Raw genomic sequence first — 27,266 nt, forward strand, 5'->3', positions numbered from 1 at the left:
ATAGGGGTGGTAGAATAGGGGTGGTAGGCTAGGGGTGGTAGACTAGGGGTGGTAGGATAGGGGTGGTAGGATAGGGGTGGTAGACTAGGGGTGGTAGGCTAGGGGTGGTAGGCTAGAGGTGGTAGACTAGGGGTGGTAGGCTAGTGGTGGTAGACTAGAGGTGGTAGACTAGGGGTGGTAGGCTAGGGGTGGTAGGCTAGGGGTGGTAGACTAGGGGTGGTAGGCTAGGGGTGGTAGACTAGGGGTGGTAGGATAGGGGTGGTAGGCTAGGGGTGGTAGGCTAGGGGTGGTAGGCTAGGGGTGGTAGAATAGGGGTGGTAGAATAGGGGTGGTAGGCTAGGGGTGGTAGACTAGGGGTGGTAGGATAGGGGTGGTAGACTAGGGGTGGTAGGATAGGGGTGGTAGACTAGGGGTGGTAGGCTAGGGGTGTTAGGCTAGGGGTGGTAGGCTAGAGGTGGTAGACTAGGGGTGGTAGGCTAGGGGTGGTAGACTAGAGGTGGTAGACTAGGGGTGGTAGACTAGGGGTGGTAGGCTAGGGGTGGTAGGCTAGGGGTGGTAGACTAGGGGTGGTAGGATAGGGGTGGTAGGCTAGAGGTGGTAGACTAGGGGTGGTAGGCTAGAGTTGGTAGGATAGGGGTGGTAGACTAGGGGTGGTAGGCTAGGGGTGGTAGGATAGAGGTGGTCGACTAGGGGTGGTAGGATAGGGGTGGTAGACTTGGGGTGGTAGGCTAGGGGTGGTAGGATAGAGGTGGTAGACTAGGATTGGTAGGCTAGGGGTGGTAGGCTAGAGGTGGTAGGATAGGGGTGGTAGGCTAGGGGTGGTAGACTAGAGGTGGTAGGATAGGGTTTATCTGAGAGGATGGTGTTGGGACAGGGGTTGGTGTGTAGTTTTTTAGTGTATAGTGTGTAGTGTATAGTGTGTAGTGTGCAGTGTGTAGTGTGTAGTGTGTAGTGTACAGTGTGTAGTGGGCAGTGGGCAGTGTACAGTGTACGGTGTGTGGTGTGTAGTGTGTAGTGCGTAGTGTGTAGTGTATAGTGTATAGTGTGTAGTGTACAGTGTGTAGTGTATAGTGTACAGTGTACCTGTTGTTACCAGAGCAACCCTCTACAGTGATCCTGGGTGAGAGAGGAGACAGGACAGTAGTGGGACAGGGAGTGGACAGAGTGGACGTTCCGGTGTCCAGACCGGTGGACACAGAGTAGGACGATGACACAGCCTCGTCCGCTGACGGACTGCTCTTCAAGAAGAACCTGAAGGTGAGAGGATGAGAGGGAGGAAGGGATGAGAGGAGGAGGTGTGATACCAGGGGAACAGGGAGGGGGTTAAATGTCTGTGTGTATATATAGTGTACCTCCCAGGTCCTCTCAGGTCTCTGATCTCTACATTAAGGAAGGGGAGGAAGGGGTGAGAGGAGGAGGTGTGATACCAGGGGAACAGGGAGGGGGTTAAATGTCTGTGTGTATATATAGTGTACCTCCCAGGTCCTCTCAGGTCTCTGATCTCTACATTAAGGAAAGGGAGGATGGGATGAGAGGAGGAGGTGTGATACCAGGGGAACAGGGAGGGGGTTAAATGTCTGTGTGTATATATAGTGTACCTCCCAGGTCCTCTCAGGTCTCTGATCTCTACATTAAGGAAGGGGAGGAAGGGGTTCCCACAGAAGGGACAGGTGGTGTTGAGGTTGGAGTCGTCAGCCGTCCATCCTGCCATGATCTCCTCGTCGTACACCAGACCGTCACACGTCTTACAGCGAGAACAGCTGGAGATCAACAGCTGGAAACACACACAGCAGAGCCAAGATGGATGTCAGGTCAATCAGGGGTCGGGCACAAAATGGCAGAGACCACCCCTTGGCCTGGTTGTGTGAATGAGAAGTATCCTTGGTCCTTTGTCTCGCATGTACTTGATACTTGATTGATCGTCCTATCTGAAAATCAAGCTATCTGTAGTGTTGGCTTCATTTCAATGTTCCTGTGAGTTTTTCTAGATTAGTTTGAGAGGTCTGTAAGTGTGATGCCCTCACCTCCATGGCGTAGTTCTGGAAGACACTGGTATTGCTGGTGTAGCGAGACGAGCCCAGATCAGAGCAGTCTGGGGGAGGAAAGCCTGGAGGAGAGTCACAGGACACAACCGGAGAAGGAGCACATCCATTATCCATGAACATCTGCTATCATCGGTGTCAGCAGTAAACAGTCTCTGATGGCTAGCCGTTAGCTAAGCGCTAACTCAGGGCAGGGCGTTTCCATGGCAGGAGTGCTAGTGCCCTACTTGCACACTGGATGCTAATGAGACAGGAGAAGGGCAGAGGGTCTGAGTAGCTTGATTGAAGAGCTCCAATCAGACCTTACCTCAATCACCTCAACTGCACAAGGCATCGTCTGCTGGCCTAGTTTGGTAAGAGTCCTTTCTCCCTCCCCTACCTCTTGTCTGGTCCTAGCTCCTCCCTCTCTCTCTCCTCCTCAGTGACAGGACAGTACCTGTTTGTCTGATCCTAGCTCCTCCCTCTCTCTCCTCCTCAGTGACAGGACAGTACCTGGTTGTCTGATCCTAGCTCCTCCCTCTCTCGCTCTCCTCCTCAGTGATAGGACAGTACCTGGTTGTCTGATCCTAGCTCCTCCCTCTCTCTCCTCCTCAGTGATAGGGCAGTACCTGGTTGTCTGATCCTAGCTCTTCCCTCTCTCTCTCCTCCTCAGTGACAGGACAGTACCTGGTTGTCTGATCCTAGCTCCTCCCTCTCCTCCTCAGTGACAGGACAGTACCTGGTTGTCTGATCCTAGCTCCTCCCTCTCTCTCTCCTCCTCAGTGACAGGACAGTACCTGGTTGTCTGATCCTAGCTCCTCCCTCTCTCTCTCTCCTCCTCAGTGACAGGACAGTACCTGGTTGTCTGATCCTAGCTCCTCCCTCTCTCTCTCCTCCTCAGTGATAGGACAGTACCTCCTGTCTGATCCTAGTTCCTCCCTCTCTCTCTCCTCCTCAGTGACAGGACAGTACCTGGTTGTCTGATCCTAGCTCCTCCCTCTCCCTCTCCTCCTCAGTGACAGGACAGTACCTGGTTGTCTGATCCTAGCTCCTCCCTCTCTCTCCTCCTCAGTGACAGGACAGTACCTGGTTGTCTGATCCTAGCTCCTCCCTCTCTCTCTCCTCCTCAGTGATAGGACAGTACCTGGTTGTCTGATCCTAGCTCCTCCCTCTCTCTCTCCTCCTCAGTGACAGGACAGTACCTGGTTGTCTGATCCTAGCTCCTCCCTCTCTCTCTCCTCCTCAGTGACAGGGCAGAAATATGTTACCTGTCTGTCTGTGTGTGGGACTGTCCAGTCTGCTCCTCAGGGAACTGCGTCTGGACGGGCTTCTCCTTGGGCTCCTACGGGACCCGGGGCCATTTCTCTGAGGGGAGATGATGGAGCCGTCTGGGTCCCCCAGGCCCTCCTCATCCACATCCAACAGGGAGGAGCAGTCAGGGTCCACGCCCAGAGAGGACACACTCAGACGGTCACAGTTACCCTCCTGGAGGGGGTGGACAGGGGATACGATGGAGGTTCAGGAAACAAAATACATGTTGCTGCAATGTGTTTGAGAATCTGAGAGGGACCTAGCTGTATTAGGTAGTGGGGGTGTGTTTGAGAATCTGAGAGGGACCTAGCTGTATTAGGTAGTGGGGGTGTGTTTGAGAATCTGAGAGGGACCTAGCTGTATTAGGTAGTGGGGGTGTGTTTGAGAATCTGAGAGGGACCTAGCTGTATTAGGTAGTGGGGGTGTGTTTGAGAATCTGAGAGGCACCAAGCTGTATTAGGTAGTGGGGGTGTGTTTGAGAATCTGAGAGGGACCAAGCTGTATTAGGTAGTGGGGGTGTGTTTGAGAATCTGAGAGGGACCTAGCTGTATTAGGTAGTGGGGGTGTGTTTGAGAATCTGAGAGGGACCTAGCTGTATTAGGTAGTGGGGGTGTGTTTGAGAATCTGAGAGGGACCTAGCTGTATTAGGTAGTGGGGGTGTGTTTGAGAATCTGAGAGGGACCTAGCTGTATTAGGTAGTGGGGGTGTGTTTGAGAATCTGAGAGGGACCAAGCTGTATTAGGTAGTGGGGGTGTGTTTGAGAATCTGAGAGGGACCAAGCTGTATTAGGTAGTGGGGGTGTGTTTGAGAATCTGAGAGGTACCAAGCTGTATTAGGTAGTGGGGGTGTGTTTGAGAATCTGAGAGGGACCAAGCTGTATTAGGTAGTGGGGGTGTGTTTGAGAATCTGAGAGGGACCTAGCTGTATTAGGTAGTGGGGGTGTGTTTGAGAATCTGAGAGGGACCTAGCTGTATTAGGTAGTGGGGGTGTGGATAAGACACTTTGATTCATGTCACACAATATTACAAAATATCTTACGCCATTCAGAAATGTGTTATTTTGACTGCCGCACCAGTAGAACACCCTCCATTGACAAACCGATGAGCGTACCTTGGTAGGCACGGTGTAGGAGGTGGCCAGGCGAGAGTACCACCGGCTAGCCTTCTCTGCCACACCTTTCCCTGCCGAGAACATGCTGCTCTTAAACACATCCAGGGTGGGGGTGAGGAGCTGGTCCAGGGCGAAGGAGGAGGAGGACACAGAGGGGGACAGCAAACCCAGGTCCCTGTCTCTCTCCCTCTCCCGGTAGGGGCTGGGCTGCGGGCTGGGGGTGGAGCGGGGACAGGGGGGTGAGGACCAGAGCCTCTGTCTGGCAGGCTGGGAGGGCGAGGGGAAGTGGTGGGTCCTGGAGCGAGGTAATCCTCCTGTCCTGAGAGGGGAGGTATGGGGGAGACTGGCCCGTCGAGGGGTGGTGATGAGTGGGGGAGGAGGGTGTAGGAACAGGGGACTGGAGGGGTCCTGGAGGTCCATACTGGGGGTCCGGCTGTTCAGAGGAGAACCCATATGGTTCATGTACATCTCTATCTCCCTAGCCAGGTGGTCCTGGCGCCGGCCCGTAGGGGTCGTGACCCCATCCATCTCTACTTCCAGGTCGTCCTCTCTGTCCCCCTGGGACTTGGACTCGGCCGCCAGGAGGGACAGCGGGTCGAAGCCTGTCTCGATCCCCGTTCGTTTAACGGTGCCCCGCGAGGCTGAGGCCACACCCACACCGCCATAGCTGGCGCTGCGTTCCACCGTCCTCTTCCGTGATTGGCTGGTTTTAGCAACGCTCTCTGTGGTTGGTCCGTCCAGATCTAGGTCCTCCAGATCAAAGATGGCGTCTGTGTTATTCTTGTCCTCGTCACTCCAGTCCCTCTCCTCTCCGTCCTCAGGGCTGTCTCTACGTCTGCAGTGCCTGATGGAGAAATTAATAGATTAGATTTAAAAAAAATATTCATAATTTACTGATCCCAAAGGGGATATTTACTTTCAGAAGCAGAAACATAAACAACAGAGAGGAGAACATCAGATCTATGACCTCACTCTACCTTTATTAATACAGGTTACTCTCCCTCTACCTTTATTAATACAGGTTACTCTCCCTTTATTAATACAGGTTACTCTCCCTCTACCTTTATTAATACAGGTTACTCTCCCTCTACCTTTATTAATACAGGTTACTCTCCCTCTACCTTTATTAATACAGGTTACTCTCCCTCTACCTTTATTAATACAGGTTACTCTCCCTTTATTAATACAGGTTACTCTCCCTCTACCTTTATTAATACAGGTTACTCTCCCTTTATTAATACAGGTTACTCTCCCTCTACCTTTATTAATACAGGTTACTCTCCCTCTACCTTTATTAATACAGGTTACTCTCCCTTTATTAATACAGGTTACTCTCCCTCTACCTTTATTAATACAGGTTACTCTCCCTCTACCTTTATTAATACAGGTTACTCTCCCTTTATTAATACAGGTTACTCTCCCTCTACCTTTATTAATACAGGTTACTCTCCCTCTACCTTTATTAATACAGGTTACTCTCCCTCTACCTTTATTAATACAGGTTAATCTCCCTCTACCTTTATTAATACAGGTTACTCTCCCTCTACCTTTATTAATACAGGTTACTCTCCCTATACCTTTATTAATACAGGTTACTCTCCCTCTACCTTTATTAATACAGGTTACTCTCCCTCTACCTTTATTAATACAGGTTACTCTCCCTCTACCTTTATTAATACAGGTTACTCTCCCTCTACCTTTATTAATACAGGTTACTCTCCCTTTATTAATACAGGTTACTCTCCCTCTGCCTTTATTAATACAGGTTACTCTCCCTCTCCCTTTATTAATACAGGTTACTCTCCCTCTGCCTTTATTAATACAGGTTACTCTCCCTCTCCCTTTATTAATACAGGTTACTCTCCCTCTCCCTTTATTAATACAGGTTACTCCCCCTCTACCTTTATTAATACAGGTTACTCTCCCTCTACCTTTAATAATACAGGTTACTCTCCCTCTACCTTTATTAATACAGGTTACTCTCCCTCTACCTTTATTAATACAGGTTACTCTCCCTCTACCTTTATTAATACAGGTTACTCTCCCTCTACCTTTATTAATACAGGTTACTCTCCCTCTACCTTTATTAATACAGGTTACTCTCCCTCTACCTTTATTAATACAGGTTACTCTCCCTCTACCTTTAATAATACAGGTTACTCTCCCTCTACCTTTATTAATACAGGTTACTCTCCCTCTACCTTTATTAATACAGGTTACTCTCCCTCTACCTTTATTAATACAGGTTACTCTCCCTCTACCTTTAATACAGGTTACTCTCCCTCTACCTTTAATACAGGTTACTCTCCCTCTACCTTTATTAATACATGTTACTCTCCCTCTACCTTTATTAATACAGGTCACTCTACCTTTATTAATACAGGTTACTCTCCCTCTACCTTTATTAATACAGGTTACTCTCCCTCTACCTTTATTAATACAGGTTACTCTCCCTCTATCTTTATTAATACAGGTTACTCTCCCTCTACCTTTAATACAGGTTACTCTCCCTCTACCTTTATTAATACATGTTACTCTCCCTCTACCTTTATTAATACATGTTACTCTCCCTCTACCTTTATTAATACAGGTTACTCTCCCTCTACCTTTATTAATACAGGTTACTCTCCCTCTACCTTTAATACAGGTTACTCTCCCTCTACCTTTATTAATACAGGTTACTCTCCCTCTACCTTTATTAATACAGGTTACTCTCCCTCTACCTTTATTAATACATGTTACTCTACCTTTATTAATACAGGTTACTCTCCCTCTACCTTTATTAATACAGGTTACTCTCCCTCTACCTTTATTAATACAGGTTACTCTCCCTCTACCTTTATTAATACAGGTTACTCTCCCTCTACCTTTATTAATACAGGTTACTCTCCCTCTCCCTTTATTAATACATGTTACTCTCCCTCTACCTGTATTAATACAGGTTACTCTCCCTCTACCTTTATTAATACAGGTTACTCTCCCTCTACCTTTAATAATACAGGTTACTCTCCCTCTACCTGTATTAATACAGGTTACTCTCCCTCTACCTTTATTAATACAGGTTACTCTCCCTCTGCCTTTATTAATACAGGTTACTCTCCCTCTACCTTTATTAATACAGGTTACTCTCCCTCTACCTTTATTAATACAGGTTACTCTCCCTCTACCTTTATTAATACAGGTTACTCTCCCTCTACCTTTATTAATACAGGTTACTCTCCCTCTACCTTTATTAATACAGGTTACTCTCCCTCTGCCTTTATTAATACAGGTTACTCTCCCTCTGCCTTTATTAATACAGGTTACTCTCCCTCTACCTTTATTAATACAGGTTACTCTCCCTTTATTAATACAGGTTACTCTCCCTCTACCTTTATTAATACAGGTTACTCTCCCTCTACCTTTATTAATACAGGTTACTCTCCCTCTCCCTTTATTAATACAGGTTACTCTCCCTCTACCTTTATTAATACAGGTTACTCTCCCTCTACCTTTATTAATACAGGTTACTCTCCCTCTACCTTTATTAATACAAGTTACTCTCCCTCTACCTTTATTAATACAGGTTACTCTCCCTCTACCTTTATTAATACAGGTTACTCTCCCTCTACCTTTATTAATACAGGTTACTCTCCCTCTACCTTTATTAATACAGGTTACTCTCCCTCTACCTGTATTAATACAGGTTACTCTCCCTCTACCTTTAATAATACAGGTTACTCTCCCTCTACCTGTATTAATACAGGTTACTCTCCCTCTACCTTTATTAATACAGGTTACTCTCCCTCTGCCTTTATTAATACAGGTTACTCTCCCTCTACCTTTATTAATACAGGTTACTCTCCCTCTACCTTTATTAATACAGGTTACTCTCCCTCTCCCTTTATTAATACAGGTTACTCTCACTGAGATCAACTCTCTTTCACAAGATGTCAGCAGGTCAGTAATGTTCCACATCAGTGATATTGACCTGGTTCTACCCCCGGCTGCTCCAACCCCCTCTGACCCTCCCAGGACTAACGACCGCGGCCTGTTTGTCTGGCGGAAGCTGGTCCCCTGGAGGATCTTGCTGTCTGCCCCCAGGTTCTCTGCTATCCTGGCTGGGTCAGTCTCTCCCTGGTGCAGTCCCAGACCCAACACTGGAGTACCACTGCTACCACTGCCAACCCTGTTGTCTCCACTCAGTCTGCACCCTCGCACACCCTGCCAGTCATGGCCTGGAGAGGAGAGGAGGGGAGGGGAGAGGTGGTGAAGAGGGGAGAGGAGGGGAGGGGAAGAGGGGAGAGGAGGTGAAGAGGGGAGGAGGGGAGAGGAGGTGAAGAGGGGAGAGGATAGGAAAGGAGAGGAGGGGAGAGGAGAAGAGAAGAAGAGAGAGGAGGTAAGAGGAGGGGAGAGGAGGTGAAGAGGGGAGAGGATAGGAGAGGAGTTGAGAGGAGGGGAGAGGAGTTGAGAGGAAAGGAGAGGAAAGGAGAGGAGGGGAGAGGAGGGAGGAGGGGAGAGGAGGTGAGAGGAGAAGAGGAGAGAGGAGTTGAGAGGAGGGGAGAGGAGACGATGAGGGGAGAGGAAAGGAGAGGAGGGGAGAGGAAGTGAAAGGAGAGCAGGGAGGAGGTGAGAGGAGAGGAGGGGAGAGGAGGTGAGAGGAGAAGAGGGGAGAGGAAAGGAGAGGAGGGGAGAGGAGAGAGGAGGGGAGAGGAGGGGAGAGGAGACTTTATTATCTCTCTATCTGTCATGGTCCTTTGAGCAGGAATGAAACAATTCTCCTGAAACATTACATTTTCTACACAACATACAGTAAACTGAGTAAAGCATATCTACTATACAGTACAGATTGAAACATCACAAGACATAACGGCAAGACAGATACAACTAGACAATCAATACAAGCATAAATCGCTAGGTGAGTTCTGATGGATAGTCACAGCTGGCTCACAGCCATCACCTACCATCCAGTACAGATATAGAGCCATATAAACAAGGCAGAAGACAGACAGAACTAGACAGGAAATAGTTCTGGGTGATGGATACAGCTGGCTCACAGCCATCACCTACCATCCAGTACAGATATAGAGCCATATAAACAAGGCAGAAGACAGACAGACAGAACTAGACAGGAAATAGTTCTGGGTGATGGATACAGCTGACTCACAGCCATCACCTACCATCCAGTACAGATATAGAGACATATAAACAAGGCAGAAGACAGACAGAACTAGACAGGAAATAGTTCTGGGTGATGGATACAGCTGACTCACAGCCATCACCTACCATCCAGTACAGATATAGAGCCATATAAACAAGGCAGAAGACAGACAGACAGAACTAGACAGGAAATAGTTCTGGGTGATGGATACAGCTGGCTCACAGCCTCCAGCCCTGCATTACAGAGACATCCAATACATCATGGAAGACAGACAGACAGTAAACAGACAATGGATAGATCAGTTATGGATTATAGTTATGGCTCACCTCCTCCTCCTCCACTACTCCCACTGCCACCTCCCTCCTCAAGGGTACTGAGATGTCTCCTCCTCAGACTGTTGGTCTCAACCACACCTATCTCATTCAGAGAGGAGCTCAACAGGAGACCTGCTACATAGTCTGGAGAGGAGGGGGGAGAAGAGAGAGGAGGGATGGAGACGGGGAGGGAGAGAAAGAGAGGGGGAGAGGGAAGGAGACGGGGAGGGAGAGAAAGAGAGGGGGAGAGGGAAGGAGACGGGGAGGGAGAGAAAGAGAGGGGGAGAGGGAAGGAGACGGGGAGGGAGGGAGAGAAAGAGAGGCGGAGAGGGAAGGAGACGGGGAGGGAGAGAAAGAGAGGGGGAGAGGGAAGGAGACGGGGAGGGAGAGAAAGAGAGGGGGAGAGGGAAGGAGACGGGGAGGGAGAGAAAGAGAGGGGGAGAGGGAAAGAGACGGGGAGGGAGAGAAAGAGAGGGGGAGAGGGAAGGAGACGGGGAGGGAGAGAAAGAGAGGGGGAGAGGGAAAGAGACGGGGAGTGAGAGAAAGAGAGGGGGAGAGGGAAGGAGACGGGGAGTGAGAGAAAGAGAGGGGGAGAGGGAAAGAGACGGGGAGGGAGAGAAAGAGAGGGGGAGAGGGAAGGAGACGGGGAGTGAGAGAAAGAGAGGGGGAGAGGGAAAGAGACGGGGAGGGAGAGAAAGAGAGGGGGAGAGGGAAGGAGACGGGGAGTGAGAGAAAGAGAGGGGGAGAGGGAGACAGACAGAGAGAATCAGTGAGTACGTTTACAGTCACTAATAGTTTGGTGTTACATGGATCATGGCAGTAGGCAGTTTATGCAAAATTCATGTAAACACTTTCCTCTGTTTATCTTAAATCGGCGTAAGGTAAAAATCTAAGTAAATATACGCCGTTTTCTGAGTAATCGTTCAAATTATTAGGACGTGTAAACACCTTAAAACAGCGTTCCAGTGGTGTATTTGATCTGCGCCTGTGCTGGGCACCAGCCGAGAGCCTCCCTCTTTAGTGAAGTGAGTTCAGAACAACTGAATATAGGACAGTTAGTTCCAGGTATTTACCTGTGCTGGTTGACCTCTTGGGCTCACAGGCTGCATCGTCATAGGGACAGTTAGTTCCAGGTATTTACCTGTGCTGGTTGACCTCTTGGGCTCACAGGCTGCATCGTCATAGGGACAGTTAGTTCCAGGTATTTACCTGTGCTGGTTGACCTCTTGGGCTCACAGGCTGCATCGTCATAGGGACAGTTAGTTCCAGGTATTTACCTGTGCTGGTTGACCTCTTGGGCTCACAGGCTGCATCGTCATAGTGACAGTTAGTTCCAGGTATTTACCTGTGCTGGTTGACCTCTTGGGCTCACAGGCTGCATCGTCATAGGGACAGTTAGTTCCAGGTATTTACCTGTGCTGGTTGACCCCTTGGGCTCACAGGCTGCATCGTCATAGGTACAGTTGCCGCGGACGATGCCGGAATTATGCCGCTTGAATGGACCGTTGACCTCTGGGAAGTCCTGTTGGGGGAGACAGCCTCCACTGCCCTTAGCACTCTCTGTCTCCGACACTGGACACACACACACACACACACACACACACACACACACACACACACACACACACACACACACACACACACACACACACACACACACACACACACACACACACACACACACACACACACACACAATTAGTACAACCACACCATCAAATATGCCCAAGAAAAAAACATCACAGAATTTACATGCATCAAGTCATCAAGCCTTTAATGTTGAGAAAACAGATCAGATGAACTATATAGACCTGAATACAGTGTTGTGGGACAGACAGACAGACAGACAGTATACACCTCCACCAGGGAGACTCTGAATATATGATGTTGACAGCATTGTGGGACAGACAGACAGACAGTATAAACCTCCACCAGGGAGACTCTGAATATATGATGTTGACAGCATTGTGGGACAGACAGTATAACCCTCCACCAGGGAGACTCTGAATATATGATGTTGACAGCATTGTGGGACAGACAGTATAACCCTCCACCAGGGAGACTCTGAATATATGATGTTGACAGCATTGTGGGACAGACAGTATAACCCTCCACCAGGGAGACTCTGAATATATGATGTTGACAGCATTGTGGGACAGACAGTATAAACCTCCACCAGGGAGACTCTGAATATATGATGTTGACAGCATTGTGGGACAGACAGTATAACCCTCCACCAGGGAGACTCTGAATATATGATGTTGACAGCATTGTGGGACAGACAGACAGACAGTATAAACCTCCACCAGGGAGACTCTGAATATATGATGTTGACAGCATTGTGGGACAGACAGTATAAACCTCCACCAGGGAGACTCTGAATATATGATGTTGACAGCATTGTGGGACAGACAGTATAAACCTCCACCAGGGAGACTCTGAATATATGATGTTGACAGCATTGTGGGACAGACAGACAGACAGTATAAACCTCCACCAGGGAGACTGAATATATGATGTTGACAGCATTGTGGGACAGACAGACAGTATAAACCTCCACCAGGGAGACTGAATATATGATGTTGACAGCATTGTGGGACAGACAGACAGTATAAACCTCCACCAGGGAGACTCTGAATATATGATGTTAACAGCATTGTGGGACAGACAGACAGACAGTATAAACCTCTACCAGGGAGACTCTGAATATATGATGTTAACAGCATTGTGGGACAGACAGACAGACAGTATAAACCTCTACCAGGGAGACTCTGAATATATGATGTTGACAGCATTGTGGGACAGACAGTATAAACCTCCACCAGGGAGACTCTGAATATATGATGTTGACAGCATTGTGGGACAGACAGTATAACCCTCCACCAGGGAGACTCTGAATATATGATGTTGACAGCATTGTGGGACAGACAGACAGACAGTATAAACCTCCACCAGGGAGACTCTGAATATATGATGTTGACAGCATTGTGGGACAGACAGTATAAACCTCCACCAGGGAGACTCTGAATATATGATGTTGACAGCATTGTGGGACAGACAGTATAAACCTCCACCAGGGAGACTCTGAATATATGATGTTGACAGCATTGTGGGACAGACAGACAGACAGTATAAACCTCCACCAGGGAGACTGAATATATGATGTTGACAGCATTGTGGGACAGACAGACAGTATAAACCTCCACCAGGGAGACTGAATATATGATGTTGACAGCATTGTGGGACAGACAGACAGTATAAACCTCCACCAGGGAGACTCTGAATATATGATGTTAACAGCATTGTGGGACAGACAGACAGACAGTATAAACCTCCTCCAGGGAGACTCTGAATATATGATGTTAACAGCATTGTGGGACAGACAGACAGACAGTATAAACCTCTACCAGGGAGACTCTGAATATATGATGTTGACAGCATTGTGGGACAGACAGTATAAATCTCCACCAGGGAGACTCTGAATATATGATGTTGACAGCATGGTGGGACAGACAGACAGTATAACCCTCCACCAGGGAGACTCTGAATATATGATGTTGACAGCATTGTGGGACAGACAGTATAAACCTCCACCAGGGAGACTCTGAATATATGATGTTGACAGCATTGTGGGACAGACAGTATAACCCTCCACCAGGGAGACTCTGAATATATGATGTTGACAGCATTGTGGGACAGACAGACAGACAGTATAAACCTCCACCAGGGAGACTCTGAATATATGATGTTGACAGCATTGTGGGACAGACAGTATAAACCTCCACCAGGGAGACTCTGAATATATGATGTTGACAGCATTGTGGGACAGACAGTATAAACCTCCACCAGGGAGACTCTGAATATATGATGTTGACAGCATTGTGGGACAGACAGACAGACAGTATAAACCTCCACCAGGGAGACTCTGAATATATGATGTTGACAGCATTGTGGGACAGACAGTATAAACCTCCACCAGGGAGACTGAATATATGATGTTGACAGCATTGTGGGACAGACAGACAGTATAAACCTCCACCAGGGAGACTGAATATATGATGTTGACAGCATTGTGGGACAGACAGACAGTATAAACCTCCACCAGGGAGACTCTGAATATATGATGTTAACAGCATTGTGGGACAGACAGACAGACAGTATAAACCTCTACCAGGGAGACTCTGAATATATGATGTTAACAGCATTGTGGGACAGACAGACAGACAGTATAAACCTCTACCAGGGAGACTCTGAATATATGATGTTGACAGCATTGTGGGACAGACAGTATAAACCTCCACCAGGGAGACTCTGAATATATGATGTTGACAGCATTGTGGGACAGACAGTATAACCCTCCACCAGGGAGACTGAATATATGATGTTGACAGCATTGTGGGACAGACAGACAGACAGTATAAACCTCCACCAGGGAGACTCTGAATATATGATGTTGACAGCATTGTGGGACAGACAGTATAAACCTCCACCAGGGAGACTCTGAATATATGATGTTGACAGCATTGTGGGACAGACAGTATAAACCTCCACCAGGGAGACTCTGAATATATGATGTTGACAGCATTGTGGGACAGACAGACAGACAGTATAAACCTCCACCAGGGAGACTGAATATATGATGTTGACAGCATTGTGGGACAGACAGACAGTATAAACCTCCACCAGGGAGACTGAATATATGATGTTGACAGCATTGTGGGACAGACAGACAGTATAAACCTCCACCAGGGAGACTCTGAATATATGATGTTAACAGCATTGTGGGACAGACAGACAGACAGTATAAACCTCCTCCAGGGAGACTCTGAATATATGATGTTAACAGCATTGTGGGACAGACAGACAGACAGTATAAACCTCTACCAGGGAGACTCTGAATATATGATGTTGACAGCATTGTGGGACAGACAGTATAAATCTCCACCAGGGAGACTCTGAATATATGATGTTGACAGCATGGTGGGACAGACAGACAGTATAACCCTCCACCAGGGAGACTCTGAATATATGATGTTGACAGCATTGTGGGACAGACAGTATAAACCTCCACCAGGGAGACTCTGAATATATGATGTTGACAGCATTGTGGGACAGACAGTATAACCCTCCACCAGGGAGACTCTGAATATATGATGTTGACAGCATTGTGGGACAGACAGACAGACAGTATAAACCTCCACCAGGGAGACTCTGAATATATGATGTTGACAGCATTGTGGGACAGACAGTATAAACCTCCACCAGGGAGACTCTGAATATATGATGTTGACAGCATTGTGGGACAGACAGTATAAACCTCCACCAGGGAGACTCTGAATATATGATGTTGACAGCATTGTGGGACAGACAGACAGACAGTATAAACCTCCACCAGGGAGACTCTGAATATATGATGTTGACAGCATTGTGGGACAGACAGTATAAACCTCCACCAGGGAGACTGAATATATGATGTTGACAGCATTGTGGGACAGACAGACAGTATAAACCTCCACCAGGGAGACTGAATATATGATGTTGACAGCATTGTGGGACAGACAGACAGTATAAACCTCCACCAGGGAGACTCTGAATATATGATGTTAACAGCATTGTGGGACAGACAGACAGACAGTATAAACCTCTACCAGGGAGACTCTGAATATATGATGTTAACAGCATTGTGGGACAGACAGACAGACAGTATAAACCTCTACCAGGGAGACTCTGAATATATGATGTTGACAGCATTGTGGGACAGACAGTATAAACCTCCACCAGGGAGACTCTGAATATATGATGTTGACAGCATTGTGGGACAGACAGTATAACCCTCCACCAGGGAGACTGAATATATGATGTTGACAGCATTGTGGGACAGACAGACAGACAGTATAAACCTCCACCAGGGAGACTCTGAATATATGATGTTGACAGCATTGTGGGACAGACAGTATAAACCTCCACCAGGGAGACTCTGAATATATGATGTTGACAGCATTGTGGGACAGACAGTATAAACCTCCACCAGGGAGACTCTGAATATATGATGTTGACAGCATTGTGGGACAGACAGACAGACAGTATAAACCTCCACCAGGGAGACTGAATATATGATGTTGACAGCATTGTGGGACAGACAGACAGTATAAACCTCCACCAGGGAGACTGAATATATGATGTTGACAGCATTGTGGGACAGACAGACAGTATAAACCTCCACCAGGGAGACTCTGAATATATGATGTTAACAGCATTGTGGGACAGACAGACAGACAGTATAAACCTCTACCAGGGAGACTCTGAATATATGATGTTAACAGCATTGTGGGACAGACAGACAGACAGTATAAACCTCTACCAGGGAGACTCTGAATATATGATGTTGACAGCATTGTGGGACAGACAGTATAAATCTCCACCAGGGAGACTCTGAATATATGATGTTGACAGCATGGTGGGACAGACAGACAGTATAACCCTCCACCAGGGAGACTCTGAATATATGATGTTGACAGCATTGTGGGACAGACAGTATAAACCTCCACCAGGGAGACTCTGAATATATGATGTTGACAGCATTGTGGGACAGACAGTATAACCCTCCACCAGGGAGACTCTGAATATATGATGTTGACAGCATTGTGGGACAGACAGACAGACAGTATAAACCTCCACCAGGGAGACTCTGAATATATGATGTTGACAGCATTGTGGGACAGACAGTATAAACCTCCACCAGGGAGACTCTGAATATATGATGTTGACAGCATTGTGGGACAGACAGTATAAACCTCCACCAGGGAGACTCTGAATATATGATGTTGACAGCATTGTGGGACAGACAGACAGACAGTATAAACCTCCACCAGGGAGACTCTGAATATATGATGTTGACAGCATTGTGGGACAGACAGTATAAACCTCCACCAGGGAGACTCTGAATATATGATGTTGACAGCATTGTGGGACAGACAGACAGTATAAACCTCCACCAGGGAGACTGAATATATGATGTTGACAGCATTGTGAGACAGACAGTATAAACCTCCACCAGGGAGACTCTGAATATATGATGTTGACAGCATTGTGGGACAGACAGTATAACCCTCCACCAGGGAGACTCTGAATATATGATGTTGACAGCATTGTGGGACAGACAGTATAAACCTCCACCAGGGAGACTCTGAATATATGATGTTGACAGCATTGTGGGACAGACAGTATAAACCTCCTCCAGGGAGACTGAATATATGATGTTGACAGCATTGTGGGACAGACAGACAGTATAAACCTCCACCAGGGAGACTCTGAATATATGATGTTTACAGCATTGTGGGATAAGACAGACAGACAGTATAAACCTCCACCAGGGAGACTGAATATATGATGTTGACAGCATTGTGGGACAGACAGTAGAAACCTCCAGGGAGACTGAATATATGATGTTGACAGCATTGTGGGACAGACAGACAGTATAAACCTCCACCAGGGAGACTCTGAATATATGATGTTGACAGCATTGTGGGACAGACAGACAGACAGTATAAACCTCCTCCAGGGAGACTCTGAATATATGATGTTAACAGCATTGTGGGACAGACAGACAGACAGTATAAACCTCTACCAGGGAGACTCTGAATATATGATGTTGACAGCATTGTGGGACAGACAGACAGTATAAACCTCCACCAGGGAGACTGAATATATGATGTTGACAGCATTGTGGGACAGACAGACAGTATAAACCTCCACCAGGGAGACTCTGAATATATGATGTTGACAGCATTGTGGGACAGACAGACAGTATAACCCTCCACCAGGGAGACTGAATATATGATGTTGACAGCATTGTGGGACAGACAGACAGACAGACAGTATAAACCTCCACCAGGGAGACTCTGAATATATGATGTTGACAGCATTGTGGGACAGACAGACAGTATAAACCTCCACCAGGGAGACTGAATATATGATGTTGACAGCATTGTGGGACAGACAGTATAAACCTCCTCCAGGGAGACTCTGAATATATGATGTTGACAGCATTGTGGGACAGACAGTATAAACCTCCTCCAGGGAGACTCTGAATATATGATGTTGACAGCGTTGTGGGACAGACAGACAGTATAACCCTCCACCAGGGAGACTCTGAATATATGATGTTGACAGCATTGTGGGACAGACAGACAGTATAACCCTCCACCAGGGAGACTCTGAATATATGATGTTGACAGCATTGTGGGACAGACAGACAGACAGACAGTATAAACCTCCACCAGGGAGACTCTGAATATATGATGTTGACAGCATTGTGGGACAGACAGACAGTATAAACCTCCACCAGGGAGACTGAATATATGATGTTGACAGCATTGTGGGACAGACAGTATAAACCTCCTCCAGGGAGACTCTGAATATATGATGTTGACAGCATTGTGGGACAGACAGTATAAACCTCCACCAGGGAGACTCTGAATATATGATGTTGACAGCATTGTGGGACAGACAGTATAAACCTCCACCAGGGAGACTCTGAATATATGATGTTGACAGCATTGTGGGACAGACAGACAGACAGTATAAACCTCCACCAGGGAGACTGAATATATGATGTTGACAGCATTGTGGGACAGACAGACAGTATAAACCTCCACTAGGGAGACTGAATATATGATGTTGACAGCATTGTGGGATAGACAGACAGTATAAACCTCCACCATGGAGACTCTGAATATATGATGTTAACAGCATTGTGGGACAGACAGACAGACAGTATAAACCTCTACCAGGGAGACTGAATATATGATGTTGACAGCATTGTGGGACAGACAGACAGACAGACAGTATAAACCTCCACCAGGGAGACTCTGAATATATGATGTTGACAGCATTGTGGGACAGACAGACAGTATAACCCTCCACCAGGGAGACTGAATATATGATGTTGACAGCATTGTGGGACAGACAGACAGACAGACAGTATAAACCTCCACCAGGGAGACTCTGAATATATGATGTTGACAGCATTGTGGGACAGACAGACAGTATAAACCTCCACCAGGGAGACTGAATATATGATGTTGACAGCATTGTGGGACAGACAGTATAAACCTCCTCCAGGGAGACTCTGAATATATGATGTTGACAGCATTGTGGGACAGACAGTATAAACCTCCACCAGGGAGACTCTGAATATATGATGTTGACAGCATTGTGGGACAGACAGTATAAACCTCCACCAGGGAGACTCTGAATATATGATGTTGACAGCATTGTGGGACAGACAGACAGACAGTATAAACCTCCACCAGGGAGACTGAATATATGATGTTGACAGCATTGTGGGACAGACAGACAGTATAAACCTCCACCAGGGAGACTGAATATATGATGTTGACAGCATTGTGGGACAGACAGACAGTATAAACCTCCACCAGGGAGACTCTGAATATATGATGTTAACAGCATTGTGGGACAGACAGACAGACAGTATAAACCTCTACCAGGGAGACTCTGAATATATGATGTTAACAGCATTGTGGGACAGACAGACAGACAGTATAAACCTCTACCAGGGAGACTCTGAATATATGATGTTGACAGCATTGTGGGACAGACAGACAGTATAACCCTCCACCAGGGAGACTCTGAATATATGATGTTGACAGCATTGTGGGACAGACAGTATAAACCTCCACCAGGGAGACTCTGAATATATGATGTTGACAGCAGTGTGGGACAGACAGTATAACCCTCCACCAGGGAGACTCTGAATATATGATGTTGACAGCATTGTGGGACAGACAGACAGACAGTATAAACCTCCACCAGGGAGACTGAATATATGATGTTGACAGCATTGTGGGACAGACAGACAGACAGTATAAACCTCCACCAGGGAGACTCTGAATATATGATGTTGACAGCATTGTGGGACAGACAGAAAGACAGTTTAACCCTCCACCAGGGAGACTCTGAATATATGATGTTGACAGCGTTGTGGGACAGACAGACAGTATACACCTCCACCAGGGAGACTGAATATATGATGTTGACAGCATTGTGGGACAGACAGTATACACCTCCACCAGGGAGACTCTGAATATATGATGTTGACAGCATTGTGGGACAGACAGTATAAACCTCCTCCAGGGAGACTGAATATATGATGTTGACAGCATTGTGGGACAGACAGACAGTATAAACCTCCACCAGGGAGACTCTGAATATATGATGTTTACAGCATTGTGGGATAAGACAGACAGACAGTATAAACCTCCACCAGGGAGACTGAATATATGATGTTGACAGCATTGTGGGACAGACAGTATAAACCTCCTCCAGGGAGACTGAATATATGATGTTGACAGCATTGTGGGACAGACAGACAGTATAAACCTCCACCAGGGAGACTCTGAATATATGATGTTGACAGCATTGTGGGACAGACAGACAGACAGTATAAACCTCCTCCAGGGAGACTCTGAATATATGATGTTAACAGCATTGTGGGACAGACAGACAGTATAAACCTCTACCAGGGAGACTCTGAATATATGATGTTGACAGCATTGTGGGACAGACAGACAGTATAAACCTCCACCAGGGAGACTGAATATATGATGTTGACAGCATTGTGGGACAGACAGACAGTATAAACCTCCACCAGGGAGACTCTGAATATATGATGTTGACAGCATTGTGGGACAGACAGACAGTATAACCCTCCACCAGGGAGACTGAATATATGATGTTGACAGCATTGTGGGACAGACAGACAGACAGACAGACAGTATAAACCTCCACCAGGGAGACTCTGAATATATGATGTTGACAGCATTGTGGGACAGACAGACAGTATAAACCTCCACCAGGGAGACTGAATATATGATGTTGACAGCATTGTGGGACAGACAGTATAAACCTCCTCCAGGGAGACTCTGAATATATGATGTTGACAGCATTGTGGGACAGACAGTATAAACCTCCTCCAGGGAGACTCTGAATATATGATGTTGACAGCGTTGTGGGACAGACAGACAGTATAACCCTCCACCAGGGAGACTCTGAATATATGATGTTGACAGCATTGTGGGACAGACAGACAGTATAACCCTCCACCAGGGAGACTCTGAATATATGATGTTGACAGCATTGTGGGACAGACAGTATAAACCTCCACCAGGGAGACTCTGAATATATGATGTTGACAGCATTGTGGGACAGACAGTATAAACCTCCACCAGGGAGACTCTGAATATATGATGTTGACAGCATTGTGGGACAGACAGACAGACAGTATAAACCTCCACCAGGGAGACTGAATATATGATGTTGACAGCATTGTGGGACAGACAGACAGTATAAACCTCCACCAGGGAGACTGAATATATGATGTTAACAGCATTGTGGGACAGACAGACAGACAGTATAAACCTCTACCAGGGAGACTCTGAATATATGATGTTGACAGCATTGTGGGACAGACAGACAGTATAAACCTCCACCAGGGAGACTGAATATATGATGTTGACAGCATTGTGGGACAGACAGACAGTATAAACCTCCACCAGGGAGACTCTGAATATATGATGTTGACAGCATTGTGGGACAGACAGACAGTATAACCCTCCACCAGGGAGACTGAATATATGATGTTGACAGCATTGTGGGACAGACAGACAGACAGACAGTATAAACCTCCACCAGGGAGACTCTGAATATATGATGTTGACAGCATTGTGGGACAGACAGACAGTATAAACCTCCACCAGGGAGACTGAATATATGATGTTGACAGCATTGTGGGACAGACAGTATAAACCTCCTCCAGGGAGACTCTGAATATATGATGTTGACAGCATTGTGGGACAGACAGTATAAACCTCCTCCAGGGAGACTCTGAATATATGATGTTGACAGCGTTGTGGGACAGACAGACAGTATAACCCTCCACCAGGGAGACTCTGAATATATGATGTTGACAGCATTGTGGGACAGACAGACAGTATAACCCTCCACCAGGGAGACTCTGAATATATGATGTTGACAGCATTGTGGGACAGACAGTATAAACCTCCACCAGGGAGACTCTGAATATATGATGTTGACAGCATTGTGGGACAGACAGTATAAACCTCCACCAGGGAGACTCTGAATATATGATGTTGACAGCATTGTGGGACAGACAGACAGACAGTATAAACCTCCACCAGGGAGACTGAATATATGATGTTGACAGCATTGTGGGACAGACAGACAGTATAAACCTCCACCAGGGAGACTGAATATATGATGTTAACAGCATTGTGGGACAGACAGACAGACAGTATAAACCTCTACCAGGGAGACTCTGAATATATGATGTTGACAGCATTGTGGGACAGACAGACAGTATAAACCTCCACCAGGGAGACTGAATATATGATGTTGACAGCATTGTGGGACAGACAGACAGTATAAACCTCCACCAGGGAGACTCTGAATATATGATGTTGACAGCATTGTGGGACAGACAGACAGTATAACCCTCCACCAGGGAGACTGAATATATGATGTTGACAGCATTGTGGGACAGACAGACAGACAGACAGTATAAACCTCCACCAGGGAGACTCTGAATATATGATGTTGACAGCATTGTGGGACAGACAGACAGTATAAACCTCCACCAGGGAGACTGAATATATGATGTTGACAGCATTGTGGGACAGACAGTATAAACCTCCTCCAGGGAGACTCTGAATATATGATGTTGACAGCATTGTGGGACAGACAGTATAAACCTCCTCCAGGGAGACTCTGAATATATGATGTTGACAGCGTTGTGGGACAGACAGACAGTATAACCCTCCACCAGGGAGACTCTGAATATATGATGTTGACAGCATTGTGGGACAGACAGTATAAATCTCCACCAGGGAGACTCTGAATATATGATGTTGACAGCATTGTGGGACAGACAGACAGTATAACCCTCCACCAGGGAGACTCTGAATATATGATGTTGACAGCATTGTGGGACAGACAGTATAAACCTCCACCAGGGAGACTCTGAATATATGATGTTGACAGCATTGTGGGACAGACAGTATAACCCTCCACCAGGGAGACTCTGAATATATGATGTTGACAGCATTGTGGGACAGACAGACAGACAGTATAAACCTCCACCAGGGAGACTCTGAATATATGATGTTGACAGCATTGTGGGACAGACAGTATAAACCTCCACCAGGGAGACTCTGAATATATGATGTTGACAGCATTGTGGGACAGACAGTATAAACCTCCACCAGGGAGACTCTGAATATATGATGTTGACAGCATTGTGGGACAGACAGACAGACAGTATAAACCTCCACCAGGGAGACTCTGAATATATGATGTTGACAGCATTGTGGGACAGACAGTATAAACCTCCACCAGGGAGACTCTGAATATATGATGTTGACAGCATTGTGGGACAGACAGACAGTATAAACCTCCACCAGGGAGACTGAATATATGATGTTGACAGCATTGTGAGACAGACAGTATAAACCTCCACCAGGGAGACTCTGAATATATGATGTTGACAGCATTGTGGGACAGACAGTATAACCCTCCACCAGGGAGACTCTGAATATATGATGTTGACAGCATTGTGGGACAGACAGTATAAACCTCCACCAGGGAGACTCTGAATATATGATGTTGACAGCATTGTGGGACAGACAGTATAAACCTCCTCCAGGGAGACTGAATATATGATGTTGACAGCATTGTGGGACAGACAGACAGTATAAACCTCCACCAGGGAGACTCTGAATATATGATGTTTACAGCATTGTGGGATAAGACAGACAGACAGTATAAACCTCCACCAGGGAGACTGAATATATGATGTTGACAGCATTGTGGGACAGACAGTATAAACCTCCAGGGAGACTGAATATATGATGTTGACAGCATTGTGGGACAGACAGACAGTATAAACCTCCACCAGGGAGACTCTGAATATATGATGTTGACAGCATTGTGGGACAGACAGACAGACAGTATAAACCTCCTCCAGGGAGACTCTGAATATATGATGTTAACAGCATTGTGGGACAGACAGACAGACAGTATAAACCTCTACCAGGGAGACTCTGAATATATGATGTTGACAGCATTGTGGGACAGACAGACAGTATAAACCTCCACCAGGGAGACTGAATATATGATGTTGACAGCATTGTGGGACAGACAGACAGTATAAACCTCCACCAGGGAGTCTCTGAATATATGATGTTGACAGCATTGTGGGACAGACAGACAGTATAACCCTCCACCAGGGAGACTGAATATATGATGTTGACAGCATTGTGGGACAGACAGACAGACAGTATAAACCTCCACCAGGGAGACTCTGAATATATGATGTTGACAGCATTGTGGGACAGACAGACAGTATAAACCTCCACCAGGGAGACTGAATATATGATGTTGACAGCATTGTGGGACAGACAGTATAAACCTCCTCCAGGGAGACTCTGAATATATGATGTTGACAGCGTTGTGGGACAGACAGACAGTATAACCCTCCACCAGGGAGACTCTGAATATATGATGTTGACAGCATTGTGGGACAGACAGACAGTATAACCCTCCACCAGGGAGACTCTGAATATATGATGTTGACAGCATTGTGGGACAGACAGACAGTATAACCCTCCACCAGGGAGACTGAATATATGATGTTGACAGCATTGTGGGACAGACAGACAGACAGACAGTATAAACCTCCACCAGGGAGACTCTGAATATATGATGTTGACAGCATTGTGGGACAGACAGACAGTATAAACCTCCACCAGGGAGACTGAATATATGATGTTGACAGCATTGTGGGACAGACAGTATAAACCTCCTCCAGGGAGACTCTGAATATATGATGTTGACAGCATTGTGGGACAGACAGTATAAACCTCCACCAGGGAGACTCTGAATATATGATGTTGACAGCATTGTGGGACAGACAGTATAAACCTCCACCAGGGAGACTCTGAATATATGATGTTGACAGCATTGTGGGACAGACAGACAGACAGTATAAACCTCCACCAGGGAGACTGAATATATGATGTTGACAGCATTGTGGGACAGACAGACAGTATAAACCTCCACCAGGGAGACTGAATATATGATGTTGACAGCATTGTGGGACAGACAGACAGTATAAACCTCCACCAGGGAGACTCTGAATATATGATGTTAACAGCATTGTGGGACAGACAGACAGACAGTATAAACCTCTACCAGGGAGACTCTGAATATATGATGTTAACAGCATTGTGGGACAGACAGACAGACAGTATAAACCTCTACCAGGGAGACTCTGAATATATGATGTTGACAGCATTGTGGGACAGACAGACAGTATAACCCTCCACCAGGGAGACTCTGAATATATGATGTTGACAGCATTGTGGGACAGACAGTATAAACCTCCACCAGGGAGACTCTGAATATATGATGTTGACAGCAGTGTGGGACAGACAGTATAACCCTCCACCAGGGAGACTCTGAATATATGATGTTGACAGCATTGTGGGACAGACAGACAGACAGTATAAACCTCCACCAGGGAGACTGAATATATGATGTTGACAGCATTGTGGGACAGACAGACAGACAGTATAAACCTCCACCAGGGAGACTCTGAATATATGATGTTGACAGCATTGTGGGACAGACAGAAAGACAGTTTAACCCTCCACCAGGGAGACTCTGAATATATGATGTTGACAGCGTTGTGGGACAGACAGACAGTATACACCTCCACCAGGGAGACTCTGAATATATGATGTTGACAGCATTGTGGGACAGACAGTATACACCTCCACCAGGGAGACTCTGAATATATGATGTTGACAGCATTGTGGGACAGACAGTATAAACCTCCTCCAGGGAGACTGAATATATGATGTTGACAGCATTGTGGGACAGACAGACAGTATAAACCTCCACCAGGGAGACTCTGAATATATGATGTTTACAGCATTGTGGGATAAGACAGACAGACAGTATAAACCTCCACCAGGGAGACTGAATATATGATGTTGACAGCATTGTGGGACAGACAGTATAAACCTCCTCCAGGGAGACTGAATATATGATGTTGACAGCATTGTGGGACAGACAGACAGTATAAACCTCCACCAGTGAGACTCTGAATATATGATGTTGACAGCATTGTGGGACAGACAGACAGACAGTATAAACCTCCTCCAGGGAGACTCTGAATATATGATGTTAACAGCATTGTGGGACAGACAGACAGACAGTATAAACCTCTACCAGGGAGACTCTGAATATATGATGTTGACAGCATTGTGGGACAGACAGACAGTATAAACCTCCACCAGGGAGACTGAATATATGATGTTGACAGCATTGTGGGACAGACAGACAGTATAAACCTCCACCAGGGAGACTCTGAATATATGATGTTGACAGCATTGTGGGACAGACAGACAGTATAACCCTCCACCAGGGAGACTGAATATATGATGTTGACAGCATTGTGGGACAGACAGACAGACAGACAGTATAAACCTCCACCAGGGAGACTCTGAATATATGATGTTGACAGCATTGTGGGACAGACAGACAGTATAAACCTCCACCAGGGAGACTGAATATATGATGTTGACAGCATTGTGGGACAGACAGACAGTATAAACCTCCACCAGGGAGACTCTGAATATATGATGTTGACAGCATTGTGGGACAGACAGACAGTATAACCCTCCACCAGGGAGACTGAATATATGATGTTGACAGCATTGTGGGACAGACAGACAGACAGACAGACAGACAGTATAAACCTCCACCAGGGAGACTCTGAATATATGATGTTGACAGCATTGTGGGACAGACAGACAGACAGTATAAACCTCCACCAGGGAGACTGAATATATGATGTTGACAGCATTGTGGGACAGACAGACAGTATAAACCTCCACCAGGGAGACTGAATATATGATGTTGACAGCATTGTGGGACAGACAGACAGTATAAACCTCCACCAGGGAGACTCTGAATATATGATGTTAACAGCATTGTGGGACAGACAGACAGACAGTATAAACCTCTACCAGGGAGACTCTGAATATATGATGTTAACAGCATTGTGGGACAGACAGACAGACAGTATAAACCTCTACCAGGGAGACTCTGAATATATGATGTTGACAGCATTGTGGGACAGACAGTATAAATCTCCACCAGGGAGACTCTGAATATATGATGTTGACAGCATGGTGGGACAGACAGACAGTATAACCCTCCACCAGGGAGACTCTGAATATATGATGTTGACAGCATTGTGGGACAGACAGT

General features: G+C 46.4%; 1 protein-coding gene across 6 annotated transcripts in view; it reads right to left on the bottom strand.

Annotated features, from left to right (window-relative positions):
- The window catches only part of LOC139575519 (C-myc promoter-binding protein-like), a 252,682-nt gene that overhangs the window by 22,212 nt on the left and 203,204 nt on the right, over positions 1 to 27,266 (bottom strand). For all 6 annotated transcript variants that reach the window (XR_011674965.1, XM_071400535.1, XM_071400533.1 and 3 more), the window contains 8 exons: positions 11,310 to 11,468; positions 9,909 to 10,040; positions 8,413 to 8,659; positions 4,443 to 5,286; positions 3,290 to 3,506; positions 2,025 to 2,107; positions 1,599 to 1,774; positions 1,084 to 1,251 (listed from right to left, as the gene is read on the bottom strand). Coding sequence is in view for 5 of the 6 variants with exons in the window: in XM_071400535.1 (XP_071256636.1) it covers positions 1,084 to 1,251; positions 1,599 to 1,774; positions 2,025 to 2,107; positions 3,290 to 3,506; positions 4,443 to 5,286; positions 8,413 to 8,659; positions 9,909 to 10,040; positions 11,310 to 11,468 (2,026 nt within the window). In the remaining variant the exon portion in view is untranslated. The remainder of the gene's footprint in view (positions 1 to 1,083; positions 1,252 to 1,598; positions 1,775 to 2,024; positions 2,108 to 3,289; positions 3,507 to 4,442; positions 5,287 to 8,412; positions 8,660 to 9,908; positions 10,041 to 11,309; positions 11,469 to 27,266) is intronic.

The sequence above is a fragment of the Salvelinus alpinus genome, chromosome 5 (assembly GCF_045679555.1).
Source record: "Salvelinus alpinus chromosome 5, SLU_Salpinus.1, whole genome shotgun sequence".
Lineage (NCBI taxonomy): Eukaryota > Metazoa > Chordata > Actinopteri > Salmoniformes > Salmonidae > Salvelinus > Salvelinus alpinus.